A 22,198-nucleotide genomic window follows, 5' to 3' on the forward strand; every position below is an offset into this window, starting at 1 on the left:
GCAAATGAATTGTTAATGGTGGGAACGATAACACTTATAAAAGCATAAGCAAGTATATGTAATAAAGAAGATGAATTAGATCATTTTATACGTGGAGTCTTAGTTTTTATATAAGTTAGATGAAGCAAGATATTCAATGTTAAATCTTTTAAATTTTCAAATTTAGTAATTTTAGATTAACTAAAGATTTAAATCTTTCTAATCTATTTTAAATTTTTTAAAATTAGGATTCATAACTTAAATATATTGACTTGTCGTTTAAATTTTGAAAAGTGAAAGGATATACCTAATTATATTATTACTTAATATAGTAGGTACACATGGTAGGGTAAACGCAAGTAATATACAAGAGTAAATCTTAATTACACGCCTATTAATACAATTATCACATTAATTAATACAAACCATAACATTGACACGCTCCACTCCAATGCCTGCAGCTGCAAATCATCCCATCTCCATCAGCGCCTGCTCTTGCGTTTCTCCATAGCTCTTGGTGCTGAAATTCAAGCTCAATTGCATTCATACATCAAAATTGTGTGTGTATATATATATATGTGTGTGTGTGTGTGTTTAAATATTTTCTCATTCGATTGAATGTTCTTAAGTTCTTACCGAGTCCGACGGCCTCCTTTCCCTTCATTATACGTAGCCGCTTGCAAGATTCAACAAACATCCTGCAGTTTGAAATCTCATAATTATGAGCAATCAATGAATTGGATTGCTAGCTAGCTGTTCTCATTAATTTGATTTTTAGGCTGGTTTGTTTATGCGCGCAGAATTAGGATTGCAGTTATGACGAACGATGATGAATCGGAATTCAGAAGATCATCGGAGATGATGATGACTTACTCCCATGGGACATCGCCGACGAGCAGCCAATCGCCGTCGCCGTCTTCATAGGTAGGAACGTAATCAGAACCATTCAACAGATCCGTGAGCTTGCTCTCGTTCAAGAAATCCTTCATTCCTTGAGCTCCACATTTACCTTCAATCAATCAGGACGACCGATCGGTCCAGTCAACATCATTTCCGCAGTAATGTTTGTTTGATTAGTGATGATTTCGTTATCTCGAGACAGAAGAGATTCAAAGTTCTTGAAATATCTTTGTTTTGTATAGCTTAGTTTTCATCTTTATTTCAAAGTGATTTTTGAAATCGGTGATTCTGTTATCGTTTTCTAAAACTCGAGTGTTTCAGGACAGGTACTTGCCAATGGCGAAGGAGCGAAACATGTTGACCAAGGCATCAGAAAGCTCTTGGTAGCTCAGGTACGTCTTTAAATCCACTTTGCGTAGGTAAGGTGCGCCATCCATGCTAACCTTCACCAGCGCCGCTGCCGCATTGCCGCCGGCCTTCTCGCTCTCCTCAGCGCAGCCGCTCTTCTGCGCCGCCTGCAGTATATTCTTCCGGAAAGATCCCACCGGCGGCCAGCCCACCACCTGTGCCCTAAATTCCACATTTCCGGCACAAATATCAACTACTTATTCCACGCGTCTTCCGATTTCAGGATTGTTAAGAGTAGGGAGATGAGGGGAGAAGATATAAGATCACATACTTGGCGGTGGAGGTAATCGTGGCTTTCTCGTCGCCAGGCCGATGGATATGATCAGCTTCCTTGGAGCTGGAGAGGTTGAGCTTCAAATCCACACCACCGCTTTCCTCGAACCCTCGCTTGCCGTTAGCATTAATAATAGCACTGCTACTGTTCTTCACCGCCACAGCTACTTCTTCAACTGCTCCGCCGCCGCCGGGCAAGCCCAGCCTTAACTCCGTCCCTGTGTCGAAATTAAACACAGTAGCCTTAATCTCCTCCTTCATTCTAAGGCCGACAACTTCCATGGATTTTCTCCACTAACAAGAACTGGCTAGGTACGTAGCTTCTATATATTATTCACTTCCCCTCTTTCTTGCGTGGGCGTCTCAGTTTTGGACGTGAAAGAGAAAGTAATGGAACGAACGCTAATAATACAGTGTAGAGATTATCAGTTTCAGAGAAAGATCGAGGGACCAATAATGGTGGAAGTGAGGAGGAGGACGACGAAAGGCGTGTTTGGCTCCCCGGTATTGATAAAGAAGTGGGTTCCAAATGGCAAATTTTTGTTGTTTTTTAGTTGGAAATGATATTTTTCATATCTAATCTAACTTTTCACAAAGAAGAATTGTAAAATAAATCTATTTTTATTATTATTAGATATTTATCTACTCTTTATCAATTAAAATTTATTTAAAAACTAAATTATAACTACAAAATGACAATATAAATTCTTTGTTTGTGATTTATTGGTTGATGTTTGTTTTTGTGAAATCTTTTAGTAGTTTGGACTTTGGAGTACTGATGTGGCGTGACCCTTATCAGCAATCACCCAAATAATTCGTGAATAATAAGTAAATTATTTTTTACTTTTATCTAAAATATTATATTTGCGTATCTTTTAAATGTTCAACTTATATATGAATTATTCCATTAAAAAGTATAAAATAGGTACTAGCTGAACTTTTAAAAATTTAGCTGAAAAATTCGTGAACGTGTAGTCGACAGTTAAAGGCGAGAGAATGAGAGATGTGCAGCAACGACAAAAAGAGGGGATGCAATGACAGTTGACGGCGCAACGAAAGAACAATGGCAAGAGGGTGAGGGGGCGATGAGAGACAATTGCTAGACTGAAGAAGAAGAAGAATAACAAGCGGGCAACATGACAAGGGAAGGGTAGAGACTAAGGAAATGACATTATTGAACTAGAGAAGAAAAGCAAAGGCAAGCATCACAAGGAAAAGAGAGAAAGAGAAAGAAGATGTCCTGGAGAAGGTAAAGAGTTTCTTGGAAAGTGAGGGTTTTTTTTTTTTTTTGTAGTTGAAGAGATTAATTATATATATCTAATATATATTTATATTATTTAATTATAAAATAATATATTTATAATATATATTTGACACATTATCTACATATAATATTTGAAATTTTTATTGTCAAATTTATTTAGTTAAAACGTATTAAAATAAATTAATTATATTTTAAATATTTTTTATATAATAAATATTTAATTAAATTTTTAACCATATTTAAAATATATCAAATCAAATAATACACATTTTTATCGTTCCATTTTTTTTTTTTTCCATAGAATTGCTAACATGGGGCGTGACTTTGAGCTGGAGTTTTCCCATTTTGCTGGGACACGTTAAGGCGTGGTGACGTTGAAATTCCCTTTGATTGTTCCGTCGCGACTCGTTCGAGCTCTCCATTTTCTGATCCAAAATATTCGCCGATCAGAATGACTTATCCAAACATGTCAGAGCACTTATGCGGGTGACCCACCCAGACTGACCCAACGCAAAACCCCCAGTTCACTTCGGTTGGCCAGCTAGGTCATGACTCATAGTTACCTCGTCACTTTATGTTTAGCTCCGGGGGAAAATCAGGTTGGCCGAATAATATATATATTTTAGATTTTTATATTTTTTATGTGATTATTTAATTTTTTTATTTTAATTATATTATTATTTTATATTTTTAAATCAATTTAATTAATATATTTTAATTTTTTTATGTCAATTTAAACTTTTCATTATTTTAGTTACATCTTTATATTTATTTATATTTTTAGATTAATTTAATTATTATATTTTAACATATTAAAAAAATAAAGTGAGATGAGTCAGCATTTTATACTCATCAAAATATAAAAATTAAATTAACTTAAAAATATAAGTAAAGAAAAATTTGGATTATCATATAAAAAAATAAAATTTAAAAATTAAATTGATTAAAAAATATAAATTTAGATGTGTAATTAAAATAACAAAAAGTTTAAATGACTATACAAAAAAAATAACAAGTACAAGAATAAAAAATATGGATTTGACCAATTAAGTTTGAGTTTTCATAAATATTGAATAATAAAATATAAATTACAAATATTATTATGTTTATACATTATAGATTAACAATAAAATAATAAATAAAATGCAACAATTGCTTAATCCAAAGACTTAGAATAAATATAATATATATTGGGTGTATACATATATGTGTGTGTTGACGTGGTGGGATCCAATCCAACTCTTTTAAGTGCGGGAAACGCATGTGAAGGGATTGGAGGTGGATGGGGCCCAGGAGGGGGCATATGAAGAAGCCTCCTTAGCAAAGTGTCGCCTAAATGTCAAACCCTATTCCATGTGCGCCGCTGTAGGGCATCAGCCCCACCCCCCTCTCTCTCATCAACCGCTTTCCATCTCATTCTGCTCCCATTTTTGTGAGAGATATCTATATCTAACTGTATTTATTATTATTCTAGTTATTCTTAGAATCTTAGTCAAGACCCTGTGATCATCCCCTGATCATTGATCAATTATTTAGGCGGTGATGCTAACATATTTTAAATTGATGTCAATTAAAAAAAAAAAGTAAAAATACCCAAATTTAAGAGCTCTATTTTTCAATGGCTATGACTCGTTATAGTAATATATATAAATTATAAAATGGTATTGTGAATATATTATATTTTCAAACATGATCTGCAAACAAGGAGGAGACTATTATCCAGTGGGCTCTAACTTACGGGTCTTGTCTAGTGGGTAGGGGAGAAAAAGCCCCTGTAAAGAAGAAAAGGCTGTTTTGGGCTGCTTCAGCCCGGTTTGGTGTCGGCAGCCAACCCATTTTAACTAGTAAAAATGTTTAAAAACGTCATCTTTTGAGTCTTGAGATTATAAATTTAATTTTTAATTGATTTAATACATAAGTGGTGTCATGTTATATGGTTGATAAGTTAAAAAATATGAATAAAATTAAATCTTATTTTTATTTGTTTTTCTAATAAATGGGGGAAAAAAAAAATCATAATGAGACAGGTGGAATGGATAAATGGAGACGCGCATTATTGAATGCGTGAAGGCAAGGGAGAGGATGGGATGGAATGGGCCAGCTATCATAAAACTGGGGAAAACAAACAAGAAGGGCAGTGAGGTAGGGACTGTTGAGTTATGGCCCTTAATGGTCCCATTTGGGGCCCAACACCTCACTTCACGTGTGGGTTTGGCCCCACTGCTCTCGCGTACATCCCCATCAAAGCATTTAATTCATCGCACGTGTGTACTCGTGCACCCTCAAATCTCATTCCCCCCCTCCTACCCTAATGCTTCCAATGCCCATAGGCTGCTTAGCTTCCCTCCCTCGCCTTGCTTAGGCTTCACCATCTTCCAAAAATAGTATAATATGGACGAATTATTCGTGGGTCAGGTTGTTTCTAATTTCATAAGAAATCAAATTAATCCCATCAAAATTAGGTATGATTTGATTGTGTCTCGTGCCCTCATTCTAAGAACTTTTATAAAATATCCAAAACCCACGTGGCACCAAAATAAAAAGGAAGAGAAATCTTAGGGTTAAAAGTAAAATTTAAGGACTTTTTAGGGTATTTTATTAGTTTAATTTAGTTTTCTTTTAAGACTTTTTAATTCTAGAATTCGTCTTAAACTCGACCCGGGTCGATAAATTTAATTTTTTAAAATTAAAAAAAATAACCCAAATATCTTAATTTAAGCATACTTATGAACACCCTTAAACTAAAAAGCAATCCTGTCCACAAAACTCTTGAAGTACTTGAAAATGATTCAATTAAATTGGCAAAGGGTGGTGGACCATTGTTTAATTGAGTGGTCCTTGCAAGATAATTGAGTTGAAATTCAAAGATAGAGGAAGGATAGGGCAGCAAGTGTAGTTGGGAAGAAATTTTGGGTATCTTGGCTAATTGTTTTGTCGAATGCCACTGGTCTCTTTTGGGGGGCTCTCCATCATGTATGAGTTGTTTATCTTGCAGGGCTAGCTTGTCCACCGCTGGCCATGGCTCCCCTTTTGGCCCTTCCCCATCACTTTATGAGTTGGTTTCTTTGGTGTTTTTCGTTCACTTTTGGGATGACAAAACCTATGCTTTTCTTGGTTGTACCTGCATTTAGGTTTAGTCTCTGGCGAACTCATCAGCTTTATTGAATCTACCCATTGCTTGTAGAATTTGAGTTTATTGAGTTCTATTCCTATAAGGCTAAAAAGGGTCTTCATGACTCATAGTTGGTAGTGTATATTTGAGTAAAGTTGAAAAAAATAGAAACAAAATCTTTTGTAAGAAGAAAGAAAGAAAGAGAGAGGTTTGTTCATTATACATATGTAGAATATTTAGATGATAAGAGTGTATTCTAGTATTGAATAGAATTTTGTATGATTTGATCTGATACTAAATCACAGTCACGAACAGAGATCTCAAATCAAAATAATATGATATTTCTCTCACTACTTTTGAGACAAGCAATCATTCAATAGGACAAACATACAACACGTAACACGACAAAAAAAATTAATCCAAAATTATTATTTAAAACAGTGAAGAGGGAAGTTAACTGTAAATAAAATATTTATTTGATAACCATCTTATTACGAGTTAATTAGATAATGACTTATACTCTGTTTTAAAGGCGCACCTTAAGTCCAAAAAAATTTATGCACACATCTACTAACAATTAGTTAGACTAGTACTATTAATAACGGGAATGTCGTGCAATCCTCTTAAAAAATAATCAATCATATTGTTAGCTCGTTTTTAACAAAATAAAATCATTAACAATTAATGATAACCCACACAAAATATTTCCAACAACATAACCCTGTCATAAATTACATGAAAACTTGTAAATGTATTACTTTTTTATTTAGCTAGGTTTCTTTTTGTTACCCATATGTGGGGAAATTCATAAGACTTAACCCATGTTTTGTGGGGGAATAAGATAGCAATTTAGCAAAGATAATAATGTCTTGGTGGGAGTGACTTCTATTAGAAAAAAGAAAATTTAAACACATTTAAGATGGTTATATTATGTAAACGAAAAATGGATAGAAGACAATGTACATTTTAGTAAAAGGTTGCAAGAATCGAATAGATCTTATGTGATCCTCTATCATTATTAAAACTTATCAAAATGTTTAATCAATCTTTTAAATGATTTTTACGTCATTTGAACCAATCAAAAATATTTTTGACGTGTTAACAATTTCTCGTTTTAAAAGTGTTATAAGATGTTGTAATTGAAGAATTGATAGAGAGTTTCAAAGATTGAATATATTCTTCGTATTAGTTATTAGAGATCAAATTTCTCTAAGAATATAAATTCATTAACTAGATCAATGAGAATGCACCACGTGTTTTAACACTACATGGGAAGAGGCGAGGCCAGCGATGGATGACAGACAAAGGTTGGAGCCAATGACCCTAACCTTGGCCTTCATTGTTGATTCACAACTTCATTTACTTAGTGCCATTATTGATTCACAAACACAAACTAAATTGAGTTGTCGTCGATTCACAAACACAAATCGGCATTTTTATGCTCGATGCCACTGTTTTTGTACAACACTAATCATTACTATGGAGGAGGAATGTGAAGACAATAGAGGAGGAATGCGGTACTCGAAGCCATCAATTCACAACTTTGTTTGCTTGGTGCCTTTGTCAATTCACAAACACAAATTGGCTTGAGTCGCCGTCGATTCACAAACACGAATTGATGTTTCCGTGCTTGGTGCCACTGTTTTTATGCAACAAGAATCATCATTGCCTTTTGTCGCATTCGATTCACAAACATAAACTCCTACTGCTAAGTGTTATTGTCGATTCGATGACGAAGAATGCGAGGCCAAGGTTGATCGACAGTGAGGAAAGAGAGATTAGGGTTGATCGATGGCGAGGAAAAATTGACCAGGGTCGATCAACAATGAAAAATGCGAGAGATTGGTCAGGTCAAGAAAGAGGAGATGTTGATTAGGATGAGAACGGTGAAAGGTCACTAGCGAAGAAGAAAGTGAGAGGCCGCTAGCACTAAAAATGAGAAGAAGATGATGATGGTGCTACCTTTAAACACTTCAATTTTACGTGTATTTCGCGCATTATGCTTACTAGATTCAAGCATGTGATTGTTATAAAATTAAAAATTAAGAGACATATATAATAGATTTAAAATTAAAAGTTAAAGGTTACAAGAAATTCAACTTGAAAATAAAAAGGGCCAAATAATCTTTTATCTAAAATTGAGGCACATTTTTATCCCTCTTGCCAAAAATGAAATTGTGGAGGATGATGAATGATGAAGCATGAGCAAGTCATGCCCACATGACATGTGACCATACAGCATCATACCCATAACCCAAATCAACCAGCTGGCAGATGGGTCCCACGCCCACATGGCCATGCCATCCTCATCAGCGACATCATGTTGGACCCACACTCACATGCCCTGCTCCCCCTGATCCACACGCACGACTCATCCCAGCCGTCCATCTCCTCACCACTCTCTTCAATACGCGGGGTTCGGTTTGTCCCCTCCCTGTCCCCTCCTCGCCCCGCACCCGACCCGACCCTGCCCTTCATAGGCCCGACACTCATTCTCCCACTTCCACGCGCCTTTTATCCGCCCACCCCCACGTTGCCCCTTCTCATTGGTCCTATTGCAGAGCGTGGAAACAGAGCGCGTGGGTTTACTCTTTCCCGTGTATGAAACTCATGCACGGAGAGAATAAGCCACCCAGACGCTCTCCTCCCTAACCATGCTATAAAATTCTTCGCTTCCGTGCCCTTCCCCTCCACAACACCGACGAATCGATTTCTAGTTTTCATCTATCCGATTAAAGGAGCCGGAATATACAGGAATCCACTGGAAACTCGCCTGCGTTAACTCGTTGTAGACGGGGGATCGGTTGTAAATTGACAAGATCCGTGGAAATGGAAAGGCAGACATGTTACGAATCTGATCATTTCAAAGCGACGGAGCTAAGACTAGGGTTGCCGGGGACCGATGGACAGCCGGAGAAACAACCTTCTTCTAGCTTCAGAAGCAACAAGAGAGCCTCGCCGGAGATCAGCGAAGAAGATTGTGCCCCTCCTGCCAAGTAAGTTTAATTTCTACCCCAAGAACGTTCTTGATTTACGGATCGCATAGTGTTGTAGAATCCGATGATTTTGCAGATTATTAACTAAAAGGGGTTACGTAATTAGCAGGGCACAAGTTGTGGGGTGGCCACCGGTCCGTTCTTACCGGAAAAATTGCTTCCAGCCGAAAAAAAGCGACGCCGATGCTTCCGGGATGTACCTCAAAGTGAGCATGGACGGAGCGCCTTATCTCAGGAAGATCGATCTGAAGATTTACCAAAGCTATCCAGATCTCCTCAAGTCCTTGGAAGCCATGTTTAAATGCACCATTGGTAAGAATATTAACTTCCTTCTCCTGCACATACGTATTCCGATCACACCATGCACGTTGAATATTTTGTCATGATCCTGATATATATATATTTCCTGGTTCCGATTTTGGATCAGGCGTGTACTCGGAGAGGGAAGGGTACAGTGAATCGGATTATGCTCCGACCTACGAAGATAAAGATGGGGACTGGATGCTAGTGGGAGATGTGCCATGGGAGATGTTTGTTACTTGCTGCAGAAGGCTGAGAATAATGAAAGGATCTGAAGCTAAGGGTTTGGGGTGTCTATAGAGAGTTTATAAATTAGCTGATGTCCCTCGGAGAGAATGACATCCTTCGGCTTGGTTGGGTTCGCCGGAAGGTTTTATACGTCGGCCGTTTGGCCATGGATTGGTCGTCGGATCGCAGATCCGTTTCCGTTAACGGATCCCGAAAACAACCAAGAGGATAGAGAGAATATCATTGATCTGATCTGTTGGATTCAGATCTGTATATGTGCATGTATAGAAGAAGAAAGAATATAATGTTCAAAATGAACTATTTTTTGTGTTTCCTTTTCGATTTTGCAAGATTTGTGTAAAGCCATTATCTTGCTTGGATTATAATTGAATTTTTTTTTCGTGTCAACCTTATTTGTTGATGTGTGAGTGAGTTCATAGGGCTTAATCTTATTTTTGTGATTTAGTTAGGGTAACGGACTCTCGCTTACTTAGTTTTGATAAGTCTAAATTGATGATCTTGTTTAAAGAGAATTACTACATTGATCGTCTTATCTTCTTCTTTATTTAATAAAGTTACATCTTGTGATAGAATTTGAATCTCTTATCAACGTCACACTTAGTTGAGTATAATTTCAAGAAAGGTCGGCTAACCTACCTTTTTAAATGCAACAAATATAGATATTATCACGATGTACTTGCAATTTTTTTAGGTTTTTTTGTTTGAACACTTGCCTAGTTGGTGTGAACAAATAATAGGGCAAAGAAGCAAATATAATTCTTAATTTTTCCCAATTTTAGTTTTTTGACAACTAAAATGCTATTTAAATACTCAATTGCATATATATATATATTTGGTGATATTTGTGTATTGATATATTGTATATTTATATTAATATAACAAAAAATATAACTCACTTAACATACCGAATGTTGTAAAAAATATCACTACGTATCCAAATATCATTACTTATTTACTATGATAATTAATTGTGACTCTAAATTTAAATTTGAATGTGATTGAGACACATTTACAATTGAAAATTTATTTTTGTAACTCATCTTTTGATCAGAATATAAATTTATATAAATTATTTTTTATATACATTTATAGATGAATAATAAATTTATAAATGGATACCAAATACATTAAAATTATTATACTAATATAATCATAGTGATATTTCATTTTTTCTATCAATAATTTTTCTCAATTTAAGTTTTTCATATAAATTTTTTGTGTTTGATAATAGTTTATTTTCAATCTCAAAGTCGTACATTCTCAAACTCTATCGATGAAAAATGTGAAAGATTATCTTAGTAAGTCTATCTAGTGAAATGTTGCGTTTACCTGACAGCGAAAAACTTAGAGAAGGGAGTGAGCCCTGGTCGTGCCCCTCCCCCAACACACACACATACACCCACCCCTTGCATACTCTAACGCGGGCAACAAATCATCTTTGAGTCTATCTATATTGTCATTTTAATTTTTTCACTTTTTAAAAAATAGAAAACAATGTTTAGTGATTAATTTTTATTTCCAAAAACGATGAAGATAATTAAAGAAATGAAGAAAATTTCTACTTTTTTGGGAAAAAAGTGGAAAATGACAAAATGGTAATTTCATGTTCATCTAACGTTATCTCTAGCCCCAAGGCCCACACTCATTTCACACTATTTTCTGTAACTGATGAGTGTTTTTGTTAATACAAAAATAATTTTTTCTAATCTACATTTAATCATATAATAAAATCCACAATTTTTATCAAACATTATTTTTAATTTTTATTTTAAGAAACAACAATATTATCAAATGTAATGTTTGGTTTCTATTTTTATTAAGAGAAATAAAAATAAATATTGTAGATGAGGACAAATACATTCGCTCACAACAAAACCAAATGGACTCTTATATGTTTATAACATAAGAAATTCGAGAGGTTCCTGATCACATATAGATTTTGTCCCGATCTCCATCATCTCTAAAACTAATAGTCCCTTAACCTGATCTAAATATATAGACAAATTCACAGCAAATTGAACCCCAAGGCCTAATGATTACACATTCCCGCACAGAGAGATAATCGAACCCACAATCTCACAGTACCCTAAACTCCACACATATGCAACAAACCGTCTATGCTATCTTTGAGGGTTTTGATTACCACATTTTCAAACTTTAATCAAAATTAAATTTTCAATAAAACTGGGTGATTAAAGAGTTTCCAGGAATAAGTTAAGTGATGGACAAGTGATATACTAAATTAGTATCAGTAGGTCACGAATTCGATACTTGACTTAAGCAAGAGTCAAATGCTCACCTATAATTTACCATCATAAGTCAAAGTTGATAATATGAATGGTAAGAGACCGCATAGATATGATAATCTAAAGATTAAAGATTGAAGGGAGGAAAATATAAGCATGAGCAATGTCAAAAGATCGCCTTTCTCATATACTTAATTTGTAGGTCAATTGCCTTGTGATAATCATCCAATTGCCTTCTCTATTAATATAACAAAAATAATCTTTATTGTTTTAGTACAAATCACGTTCTAAATGCTGATGTGAGAGGCCAACGAACCCTTCCCCTATCAATACAAGTCTTTGATTTTAATTGCATTTGTTGAAAAGGACGCATGTTGTAAATAGACCCAACTCTACTTCAACTAACACTACCTTTTAAGGGCTAATCATTAAGATAGTTCAATCCATTTGGCAATTTATAATTTTATTTAATTATTTTAATTTTAATAATTAAGTTTAAATTAAGCCAATTATGTACAATTTTATCTAATATATAAAATTAATTTTAAAAAATATATATTTATATTGACTTCATATATCAACTGTTATATAATAATAATATTTACAAAATTTACCTAAAAAAATAACTCTTCAAAAAATAAAATATAAACAAATTATATGCAACAAATTATATATATTTTATTTATGTATATATGTAAATCTCATAAATCTTATTATTATATGACATTTTAATATGTCAAATCCATATAAACATATTCTTTTAAATCGATTTTTGTGTTAGATAAAATTAAACTAAATTGAACAAATTTAAACATAATTGTCAAAATTAAAAAAATAAAATAAAATTACAAATTCGGTAAAAGGATTAAATTATTTTCATAATTAACCCTTTATCATTCAACAAAAGTATCAAAACAAAAAACTTAATTCTGTCACCATCTGCAATTAAATTATGAAAATAAAAGATTAAACTCGTTCACATCTGCAACCCCAAATTTGTAAAAGCCGACAATTGTCCCACGTACTATTACGTTAAGCCGACAATTGTCCCACGTACTATTACGTTAAGAACAGCCAACAGTCGTATAGAGCAACAGAAACAAGCAAATGATAAATTGGGCCAAATCTCGGTACATTTGCCTATCAAAAGGAATACTAGGGCATCAAAGTAACAATGATCTTTCAAGATGGTTGTTTCAGTGATGCCAAATCGATGCCAAAATTGTTGGGTTTAATTAAACTGCCCCCAAAAAATGATCCATCGTTTCAAACTTTTCTGGGAAAAAGCTCACACAAAAATTTCTGTATACATCTGTTGTTACAGAAAACTAAGATTATATATGACCAGTTGGGGTACAATATGTGACAAACTTCGGAAGTACATCCAGTAAAACTAATCTTAAGCTCCTATGAAACGAATGGCACAATCAAACTAGGTCTTCTGGCATGAAAGACATCCTACCATAACTATTATCACACATGAAATAACAAATGACATCCAAATATCCATATATAGAAGTATTGCGGGATGGATGCTGAATCCATATATGCAACATACATATGAATTGTAACACAGATCATAAATGATCTTCAAGCAGGTTTGAACAGCCATATTAATTAAGACAAACAATTGATCAGCACACCCTAAATTTGCAGTCACAATCTACATAAGAAACCAATTGAAATTTTTTCCAAAAATTCCTTTCTGCCGAAGAGGAAAATAGAACTATACAAAGCAAAATATTCTGCTCAGACCCATATCGGGAGATGAGCACAATGGGCAATTAAAAAGGTGTGTAATCACTGCCGGCAACAAAATTTATTGGCACGTTATCATTTTGATCATGAAAAGACTCCATTCTTGAATCCAGTATTGCCAGTTGGGACTTTACCCAGGGAGGATTATACCTACCTTCGATCCACAGGGCTTCCCCTGTATCTTTGTGCTTGAAATCTGGATACTTTGGGTTTCTCTGTAAAGAACATCGCTTAGATTCCACAGAGAAAATATTTACAAGTAAAGAATGAAATGCAACGAATATTCAGAAATATATTGCTGCTGAACTTCAGAGATGAAGCACACCAGCCAGCCAAGAACATGACATAAAGCTGCATCTCAAGTGTTTGCTATATTATAAGTCATTTATCATAACTCAAAGTTTAGGTTCTAGAATACGGACATCCCCATGCATGCAAAACATGGCCAACAAACAGGCATATGATTTCTTCCCTTCATCTTACCTCGTGAACGCTTCCAAAGATGCACAATACTTCATTTACTAGTAATGACAGGATAAGGCTGATACAAACTTAGAGCTACTGCTCAAAAAGATATCAGTTCTATACCAACACATGCTAAAACAATCTTAATACATTCATCCATTCATTTTGAAGCAATCATAATAGGCATCCATTCAATGTGAGACAACCTTAATTCATTCATTCATATTTACAAACTTAATGCAATACCTTGCTCTTTCTGTTGTCCCACCAATCCACTGGATTAGCAAAGAATGCTTGCCATAGCTCCTCCGTGGAGCCTGTATTATTGGCAGCATAATTGCTAACTGTCCTACCTGCAAGGAAATAACACAGAGTTAAAAGGAAGGTTCATGTGAAATCAACTCTGCTTCAATGATGAACATGTCTCGGTAGTAACAATTGCCTGGTCTAGAAGAATTAGAGTCCCCATCGTACAAAGCCACAGGAGAGAAATTTCTTTCAACAAAATTCAGCTGCTGAACAACAACCTGCCATGGATCACAAACAGTTATAATGTTTCTGGTACAAACTAACAGGACAGGAGATGGAATTACTAGAGACATGTGGACAAAATACCTTGTAGTATGTCTGCTGCTTCCCATCCTCAATTTCAACTGTATCTGAGACCAGCCGGCCAGAGACAAATATTTGGTTGCCTTTCTCTATGTGTTGAGAAGCAATATGAGCCAACTCATCCCAGAATGTCAAATTGATCCTGACAAACATTTACCATCAAGCCTATAAAATATTTTCAACCATGACATAGTACCAATGATTGTGTTCACATAGTGATGAAACTGATGGAAGGTGAGCCTTCGAGCAATGGTAAAGTTGCTCCATTGTGACCTGGAGGTCACAAGTTCAAGTCAGGAAACAACCTCTTTGCTAAGCCAGGGTAATGTTGCGTTCAATTGACGACTTTCCCCAGAGCCTGCAATGCGGGAGCCCCACGCACTGAGTTCACCTTCCTTTTTAATAATCAAATTGATATTATCTTATAGATAAAAGATTAAGAGATGGCAGGTACAGATATTTGAAAGTAAAAAGATTCTATTTGAAGTTAAGTGGCATGGAGTAGGGAGGGAGAACAAAGAGAGACTAGAATTGTCTATTAAGTTAAAGCTCGTGATACATCCTTTCAAGAGTTATCAAGTTTGTTTCTCGACTCTTCTATTTCATACCAATTATTTCCTGTAATATGTGAAATTACTGCTTCCATGGCCATGTCCACAGAAATTATGTTCCTTTAGTGGCAACAACATCATGCGTATACAACATAAAGGCCTGTGAAATGGGTATCCAGTAAGGGGTAAGCGAACCGGTTCTCTTGGGGGCAGCATCAACCGTGAGGTCTATATTAACGCAAGATGCATAAAACAATTCATAGCAATTCAATTATTTACTTTGATAAGCAAAGTCAGAACTAATAACAGATGACACTACATTCCTTCTATCACTAAATCTCATCAGGAACAGACGACAGGCATCGAGCACTCGTATCAATCCAGAACAGCAAGCAAACTATGGGAAAATAAAAGAAAAACCAAATATCAAACAACAATAACTAACCAAGCCTTTATCCCATTGCGAGGGGTCGGCTACACGAATTCTACCATTCCATTCATTTCTACTCAAATATCAAACACATGAACAAACTACAAAATTGAAACCAAGCTGCAATTTAACTTGACATCTGAGGAAACAAGTATAAGAAAGGAAGCGATGAGTAAGGAATTTTACCAGGCGGTCTCCGTAGAAGACTTCTTGACGGCGAGGCGAGACCAGGCAAGGACCTTGCCGGAGCTAAGGTGCTTGATTTGGACAGGCGTAGCGACTATGCCGATGAGGTGCACGGCGTTACATAGCTCCTTTCTCCACTGTATCTCCGACGGCCTTGGGAACTGCGGAGCCCCCAATCCGCCGTAGTTCCCGTTGCTTCCATTGTAATCCACCGAACATTTGGCGCCCCCATCGACACCAGGTCGCCGGTTCTTGAAAAGCCCTGCTGAACCGGAGTGAAGACGAACGGGAAACAGAGGTTTAAGGGACGAAGCGGGTATACGATGGGATGCAATCGGAGGGTTACGAGGGTTAGAGAGAAGGATGCTGGTTCTCGGCAGCGCCAGTGCTTGCTCCAACTCCATATCCTCTGGCTCTCTCCACAATGGACTGGAACGGGACGAGGGTGAAGGGTTTTGCCGCTTTGGAGAGGTAGATGCCGGGACTGGGAGGGCCACGGGTCGGGTAGACCCAAGAGTTGAATCGAATCAATCTAATTGGGTTAATTTGGTCCGATATTTTGAATTTTAATTTTATTTTACATTTTACCAAAATTACATCGGTATTACTGTAGGGCTTGTTTGGTAACTAAATACAGTGATATTGCATATTAATATTTAAAATAGGTAAAAAGTATCAGGTCGATTATAAGTTGTTTAGATTATTTTTTTAGATTTATTTTACTTTATAATTAAATATAAGTATTTAAGATTTAGGTTCAAGCTTTTTAAGTGCAGAACCGGAAGGTAGATTTTGGTCGTATTTATTCGGGTTTCAGTTGGGCTGGCCCGAAGAATTTGGGTGAAAGTTCGGATTATGGGCCCAAAAACGTCATGGGCTAGTTTAAGCCCACAGTCTCATTGGCTGCGAATCATGTGGAAGTGGGCAGCACACGAACAGACTACGACGCGCCGTGTGCGTGATGCGCACCCCTGTAAACCTTTGAACCCTTCACCCGATTCTCTCTCCATCTCTCCTGCGTGCCCCAAGTCTCTCCAGTGTCTGTTCTTCATCATCATCTGGACGAAGAAGATGCTAGCTCGTCTGGCGGCTCAACGCCTGCTTGAGATCCGTCAAGCGTTCCGCCAAATTCCTCAGGTTTCGTTCCAGGATTTCTTTCATTTCCTGCCATTTTTGTGCCCACTGTCCGATTCGGATCTGATTTCGATTTCTTTCTTTGTTTTTCGCCCGAGTTTCTGCAGGCTTCGCGTTCGTTTTCGACTGCCCTAAACTATGTAAGTTGGAAGCAATCGCTTCTGTAAATACGTGTGATTCCGATATATGTATACCTATTGATTTTTAGGTGCATTTTTATTTACTTTTCGGAGTATGATTTTTGCTGCAGCACCTTGATGGTCCCGACAACAATCCCGACCTTCCATGGGATTTCACCGATGCGAACAAACAAAAGGTATATCAAATGACGTTGAAGACTCTAAATTATCGAACAACTTTGGTCATTATTGATCTTTCTGTGTGTTCTGTAAAGCGCGCAAGAGTCTGTTGTCAGTTAATGATCCACCCCCTTCAGGCTTGGAGGCCGACATTAGGGTTTCCCAGAGTTCTTTTTCTCTGATTTATAAGGAGACTTAACGTATTGTATATTTCCAACTTTGGGGCAAAATGGAGCAAGTTTACAACCTTATTATTCATTGAGTCTCACTCCATTTGATTTGCTTGGAAGTAAAAATAGAGTTATTTTCCATTAAGGACTAGTGCCACACACCGTAGCTACTGGAATAAATCTTGTTTCACACTTAAGAAAGATCTCGTGGATAAAGAAGTTGTATTTTCATTTTATTTTGGTTTGTCTTGGGCAATTTGCTTTGCTCCTTTCCATGAAACAATCAAATAACGTTCATGTGAATATCATGATTCCATTGCTTGTGCCGTTGCCACTTATTTGAATCAGACAAAAGGAGTTATCCAAATTGGTGTTTCTTAAAAATTTGGGATGAGACATTTTTTAAATCAACATTTTATTTGGAACACCAATTTCATTTTTCTTTCTCTCTGGTGGTTGAATTGGGTTTTTTGTATGGGTTCAGCCCTTGGTTGGTATGAAGGCACTCTAAATGTTCTGTAGATTTTACTGTTCTCATCTGGACCTTGGTTGCTTACACTTTAACTGCTGTTTTACTGCACCTTCTGCAATATCAATTAGTTTGGACCATCAGTTGCAGTTACACAGGCTCTTGCTGTCCAGAATACAGCCTTATAGTGGGTATTGATCAAATTATGATGCCATGATGAGTTTCGCCTTTGATACAACTCACTTTTAGATATTTCTTTGAGTTTGTTTCATAGAGAGGCACTAATTGTTGAAAGTTGCTTCATCTTCTTTTTTTGTGTTTGTTTTGGCCACATAAACCTTTCCAGGAAAGAGGGAAAAAATCTTCTCAATTTGCTCACTCACTATGAGATGATTTCCTGCATCTTTAAAGCATTTCTTTTATATGTTCATATTGAATGATAAATCCTCTTTGATCTTGATATCTGGTGCTTGCCACTTTGTTCCTAATGCTTAGGTGAAGGAGATACTTTCTCACTATCCATCGAACTACAAGCAATCTGCAGTCATTCCTCTGCTAGACCTTGCTCAACAGCAGCATGGTGGGTGGCTTCCTGTTTCAGCAATGAATGCAGTATGTTTCAAGAATCTTCAATCAATTTCTTGCAAGTTGTTTTCTGGCAATTTTTTAAATATATCTCCCTCCACCTCTCATTCCAAAGACACACTAATAGAAGAAGTGATTATTCTCAAATGAAATTATTGCCCTGCACAACATATGATATTATGATTTTGGTCAATCTATTAAAACATTTGTGGTTTTTTACTTGTTTAGTGTCTGTATTATTTTAAATTTGTATCGCTGACAGTGCTTTTTCCTGTTTGAGAATGTTGATCTATTGTTGTTTGCATTTTAGTTACTCTCACGTGTCATGATGTTGATGAAATATTAAGGCCTTGAAGTGATACCATTTTAGGACCTTCTGTCTGCATTTGCATGTCCTTGGGCTGAACTAATGTTGTTTTCACAATCAAATCACATCTCCCCATATCTTGGTCAAATATCATTGTTTATCACATTTCCATGGCCAAAGGTTCTTGGCTTTGCATGATGTCTTTAAGATATTTGCGTAGATATGGTATACTTTAATCTATTGCTCCTCCGGTGACATTTTTGCCATTACCAGTCATTCACCTTCCCCTCCTAATAGGATTAAGGCTTGTAATTATTGTTGTTGTTATACTAGTCAGTCACCTTGGTTTTGTTCTTGTTGTCATACAAAAAGCCTCAAGTGGCCAAAGAAAAATATCTTATTTATGAATGTTCAAGAAGCTTAAAAGATCTTGGGATGTCAGACTGTTTAATTAAGTAAAAACTTGAGCTGGAACAAATGAGATCACTTTTTTCCTGCCCCTCCCAAGAGGTAAAAGATCTTGGGATGGTGTGCCAATCAATTAAGCAAATTCAAATAGGACAGATGAGCTTCCATTTTATTTTTCTTTGGCCCTTCCAAATTAATTCGTTACTGTTAAAAGATCAAACGCTAAATTGATATACTCAATCCCTGTTGGAATCATGGTAATCCCTGCAAAAACTGCTAAATTTGCAGTGATTTCTAACAGTTGACAACTTTGTCAATTGTGGGGGACACCTTGAGAAATATAATTTCTTTCCAAGTGCAGAACATGATTTTATTGGAAGGGGTTATCCTAATAGAATCTCTAAATCCTTTACAACAGCAATCACAAGCCTTTATCCCGCTAGGTGGGGATCTAAATTCTTTAGTGCCAGTTAGTTAAATTCCTCGTAGAAATTCATCTATAAGATTGTTTGTGATGTTTAATGAATGCTAACTATTGTTTGCCTGAAGATTTATGCCACATCCAGAAGCCTTGATATGAAGTGTTTTTTCTAACATCATTTGCATTAATGCAATAGTGATAACCTGTCATAATGTGAAATAGTATGTTCTTTAAGCTGCTATGGCGTGGTCTGTATTTCATAGTCACAACTTATCTAAAAGTTACTGTTATATATTTAAGTTTGAATTCACATTTTATACTTTTTAAGTATTCATTCTTACAAGCTTCTGATGATATTAGATTCTATATTTCAAAGAAAAGAATTTGTCTCTGGATGGGAATAAAAAAACATAGAATTTTTGCAAATGCATTATTTTTCCTTGTGTAAAATTTGAAATTTTGTCTACATGGTTTCGCATGTGCTAATATTCCATGTCCCTAAACCCGAATAGTGGTCATCAAAACACAAGTAAAACAATAAACAACACAAAGGGTTCTAACTTAAATAGCCTTCAGTTTTATCATGAAACTAATAATATTCCAATATTACTTTGGTTTGTATCATGAAAATGATTGTATGCAATATCACATATATATTTTCATTATGAACAAGTCATTCCCTTCATATTATTTTGATTTCTGTCTTTAATGCAGAATGCACTAACAATTTCACAATTTGCTGCATATATTTCCTAGTTCTTTGCCATCCATGTTGTTGGTTTGTTTATTTCATCCCAATGATCCGTCTCTCTTTGAAAAATAAAAATTAGTAATGTTTCCTTTTGCTAGGGAAAGGGGAAGAAAAATAAATAAAGAACATTTAATGGAAAGGCAAAATGACATAGGCACACAAAACTAGGAAATGGGCATGAGATTCTTCATTACATGATGTAACCTTTAACTAGGAAATAGGCATGAGATCTTCACTATATATACATTTGTATATTATGTCACTGTGTCATAAGTCAATCCTGTGTGAATGAAACAGGTGGCTAAGGTTATTGAAGTTGCTCCTATCCGGGTGTATGAGGTTGCAACATTCTATTCGATGTTCAATCGAACAAAGGTGAGGAAGTAGGAGTGATTTTTCTCCCCTTGTGAATGTCTCCGACACTCATGTTTTGAAAGTTGGTTTTCCTTGTTAGTTCTAGCTGACTTGTTTGAGTTATTTAAATGGTTATTTCAGGTAGGCAAATACCACTTATTGGTTTGTGGCACAACACCTTGTATGATTCGTGGTTCACGGGAAATCGAAGATGCATTATTGAAACACTTAGGAGTGAAACGGAATGGTTAGTCTTCTACTAGTTCAATATATTCACTAACTTCTCCTTGCATTTTGAAATCTCATGGAACGTCATGGAATGGAAGCTTGGTTACATATAAGTCTATTTATTTCTGTTGTGCAGAAGTAACAAAGGATGGTATGTTTTCTGTTGGAGAAATGGAATGCATGGTTAGTATTTTCTCATTGGTTGGTCGCTACCTGTATCTCATATCATCTTCACGTACTGAGAATTGGATACCCACATGACCTTCTGTAAAATGCTGGTCCAGTGGCAAATCAAAATTGAAGCTTTTAAATAAATTCCATATAGGGCAAGCTTCTTAATCCAGCTATGGCCTGCCTTTTTATCTGACCGCATGCTTTCTGTTTTTGCCTTCTTAATTTTAACCAGTTTGCCACAGTGATCCTTGATAACAATCCTTCCTGCAATGTATCCTTTTTTCCCCTCTGCAGGGGTGTTGTGTAAATGCTCCCATGATCACAGTGGCTGACTACTCCAATGGATCTGAGGGATATGCCTACAATTACTATGTGAGCACGTTTAACCTTACCTGTTATGCCCAGTTACCATAACACTTAAGTAGAAGGTTCTGCCTTTTTATCTGCATCTGCATGTTACAATGCAGGAAGATGTGACTCCACAGCGGGTTGTTGAGATAGTTGAGAAGCTAAGAAAGGGGGAGAAGCCACCGGTGAGGCATCTGGACACATACATGGGTTACGTGTACTGTTTGTTGGTGATTAACACCTACCTCCTTGACTGATTTAGTGTTCTATTGTTTTAGCATGGCACTCAAAACCCAAAGCGCAGTCATTCCGGGCCAGAAGGGGGGAATACTACTTTGCTAAGTGAGCCAAAGGCACCTCCATGCCGGGATTTGGAGGCCTGCTGAAGTTAGTTTGGCATTTTACATTGTCAATGAATAATCCAAGCTCAGATGCTCATCCGCAGACCTGACTTGTGACCTGTTGTTTTAACACTTTTGAAGTGGTTCAGTGATAATTCAGATTTCCCCAAAAACTGTCTGGACTCCAGCGGATACAATCACGACGAAGGATTTTTGATTCAGAAGATTGTGTTAGTCATTCCTTATGTACCAGATGCCTGATAGCAGTGTCTCTTCTCTTTTCTCCTCACAGCAAAAGCGACGGTTGGAATTGTTCGGTATGAAAACAAACTCGAAATTGTTTTTCAATCCAATACGATGGGGGTGTATTTAAGTTGTTACATGCAATAATTTTGGACCGTGGACTATGTAGGTACTGCGATGCAATTCTTTTCGATTATCTTTGGAGGCTACCTGCCATTTTTTTTTCTCATTTTGGGC

At 36.2% G+C, this 22,198-nt stretch overlaps 5 protein-coding genes across 6 annotated transcripts in view; 2 read left to right on the forward strand and 3 right to left on the reverse strand.

The window, feature by feature from the left end:
* Window positions 1-22,198, reverse strand: part of LOC127786488 (autophagy-related protein 9) — a gene marked incomplete in the record, with an annotated part of 1,007,132 nt that overhangs the window by 495,812 nt on the left and 489,122 nt on the right.
* LOC127786567 (auxin-responsive protein IAA14-like) lies at window positions 258-2,089 on the reverse strand. Its single transcript, XM_052314050.1, has 5 exons — window positions 1,559-2,089; window positions 1,214-1,449; window positions 853-988; window positions 616-677; window positions 258-499 (listed from the first exon to the last, which is right to left on the reverse strand). The coding sequence occupies exons 1-5, from the start codon at window positions 1,840-1,842 to the stop codon at window positions 462-464; spliced, it is 756 nt and encodes a 251-aa protein (XP_052170010.1). The 5' UTR covers window positions 1,843-2,089; the 3' UTR covers window positions 258-461.
* On the forward strand, window positions 8,609-9,793 carry LOC127786580 (auxin-induced protein 22D-like). 2 transcript variants are annotated; one of them, XM_052314071.1, is made up of 3 exons: window positions 8,609-8,932; window positions 9,039-9,244; window positions 9,360-9,793. In XM_052314071.1, exons 1-3 carry the CDS (start codon window positions 8,766-8,768, stop codon window positions 9,530-9,532), a joined length of 546 nt encoding a protein of 181 aa, XP_052170031.1. In that variant the 5' UTR covers window positions 8,609-8,765; the 3' UTR covers window positions 9,533-9,793. The 2 variants fall into 2 exon arrangements, with proteins under 2 accessions (XP_052170031.1, XP_052170032.1); XM_052314072.1 differs by having other exon boundaries at window positions 8,616-8,932; window positions 9,042-9,244.
* LOC127786555 (protein OSB1, mitochondrial-like) lies at window positions 13,274-16,206 on the reverse strand. The gene is made up of 5 exons (XM_052314026.1): window positions 15,730-16,206; window positions 14,566-14,704; window positions 14,393-14,477; window positions 14,197-14,303; window positions 13,274-13,700 (listed from the first exon to the last, which is right to left on the reverse strand). Exons 1-5 carry the CDS (start codon window positions 16,131-16,133, stop codon window positions 13,512-13,514), a joined length of 924 nt encoding a protein of 307 aa, XP_052169986.1. The 5' UTR covers window positions 16,134-16,206; the 3' UTR covers window positions 13,274-13,511.
* On the forward strand, window positions 16,689-22,157 carry LOC127786566 (NADH dehydrogenase [ubiquinone] flavoprotein 2, mitochondrial). Its single transcript, XM_052314048.1, has 10 exons — window positions 16,689-16,866; window positions 16,971-17,003; window positions 17,114-17,179; window positions 18,297-18,413; window positions 20,571-20,648; window positions 20,769-20,874; window positions 20,992-21,038; window positions 21,324-21,401; window positions 21,497-21,562; window positions 21,656-22,157. The coding sequence occupies exons 1-10, from the start codon at window positions 16,801-16,803 to the stop codon at window positions 21,761-21,763; spliced, it is 765 nt and encodes a 254-aa protein (XP_052170008.1). The 5' UTR covers window positions 16,689-16,800; the 3' UTR covers window positions 21,764-22,157.

The sequence above is a fragment of the Diospyros lotus genome, chromosome 12 (genome assembly GCF_014633365.1).
Source record: "Diospyros lotus cultivar Yz01 chromosome 12, ASM1463336v1, whole genome shotgun sequence".
NCBI lineage: Eukaryota > Viridiplantae > Streptophyta > Magnoliopsida > Ericales > Ebenaceae > Diospyros > Diospyros lotus.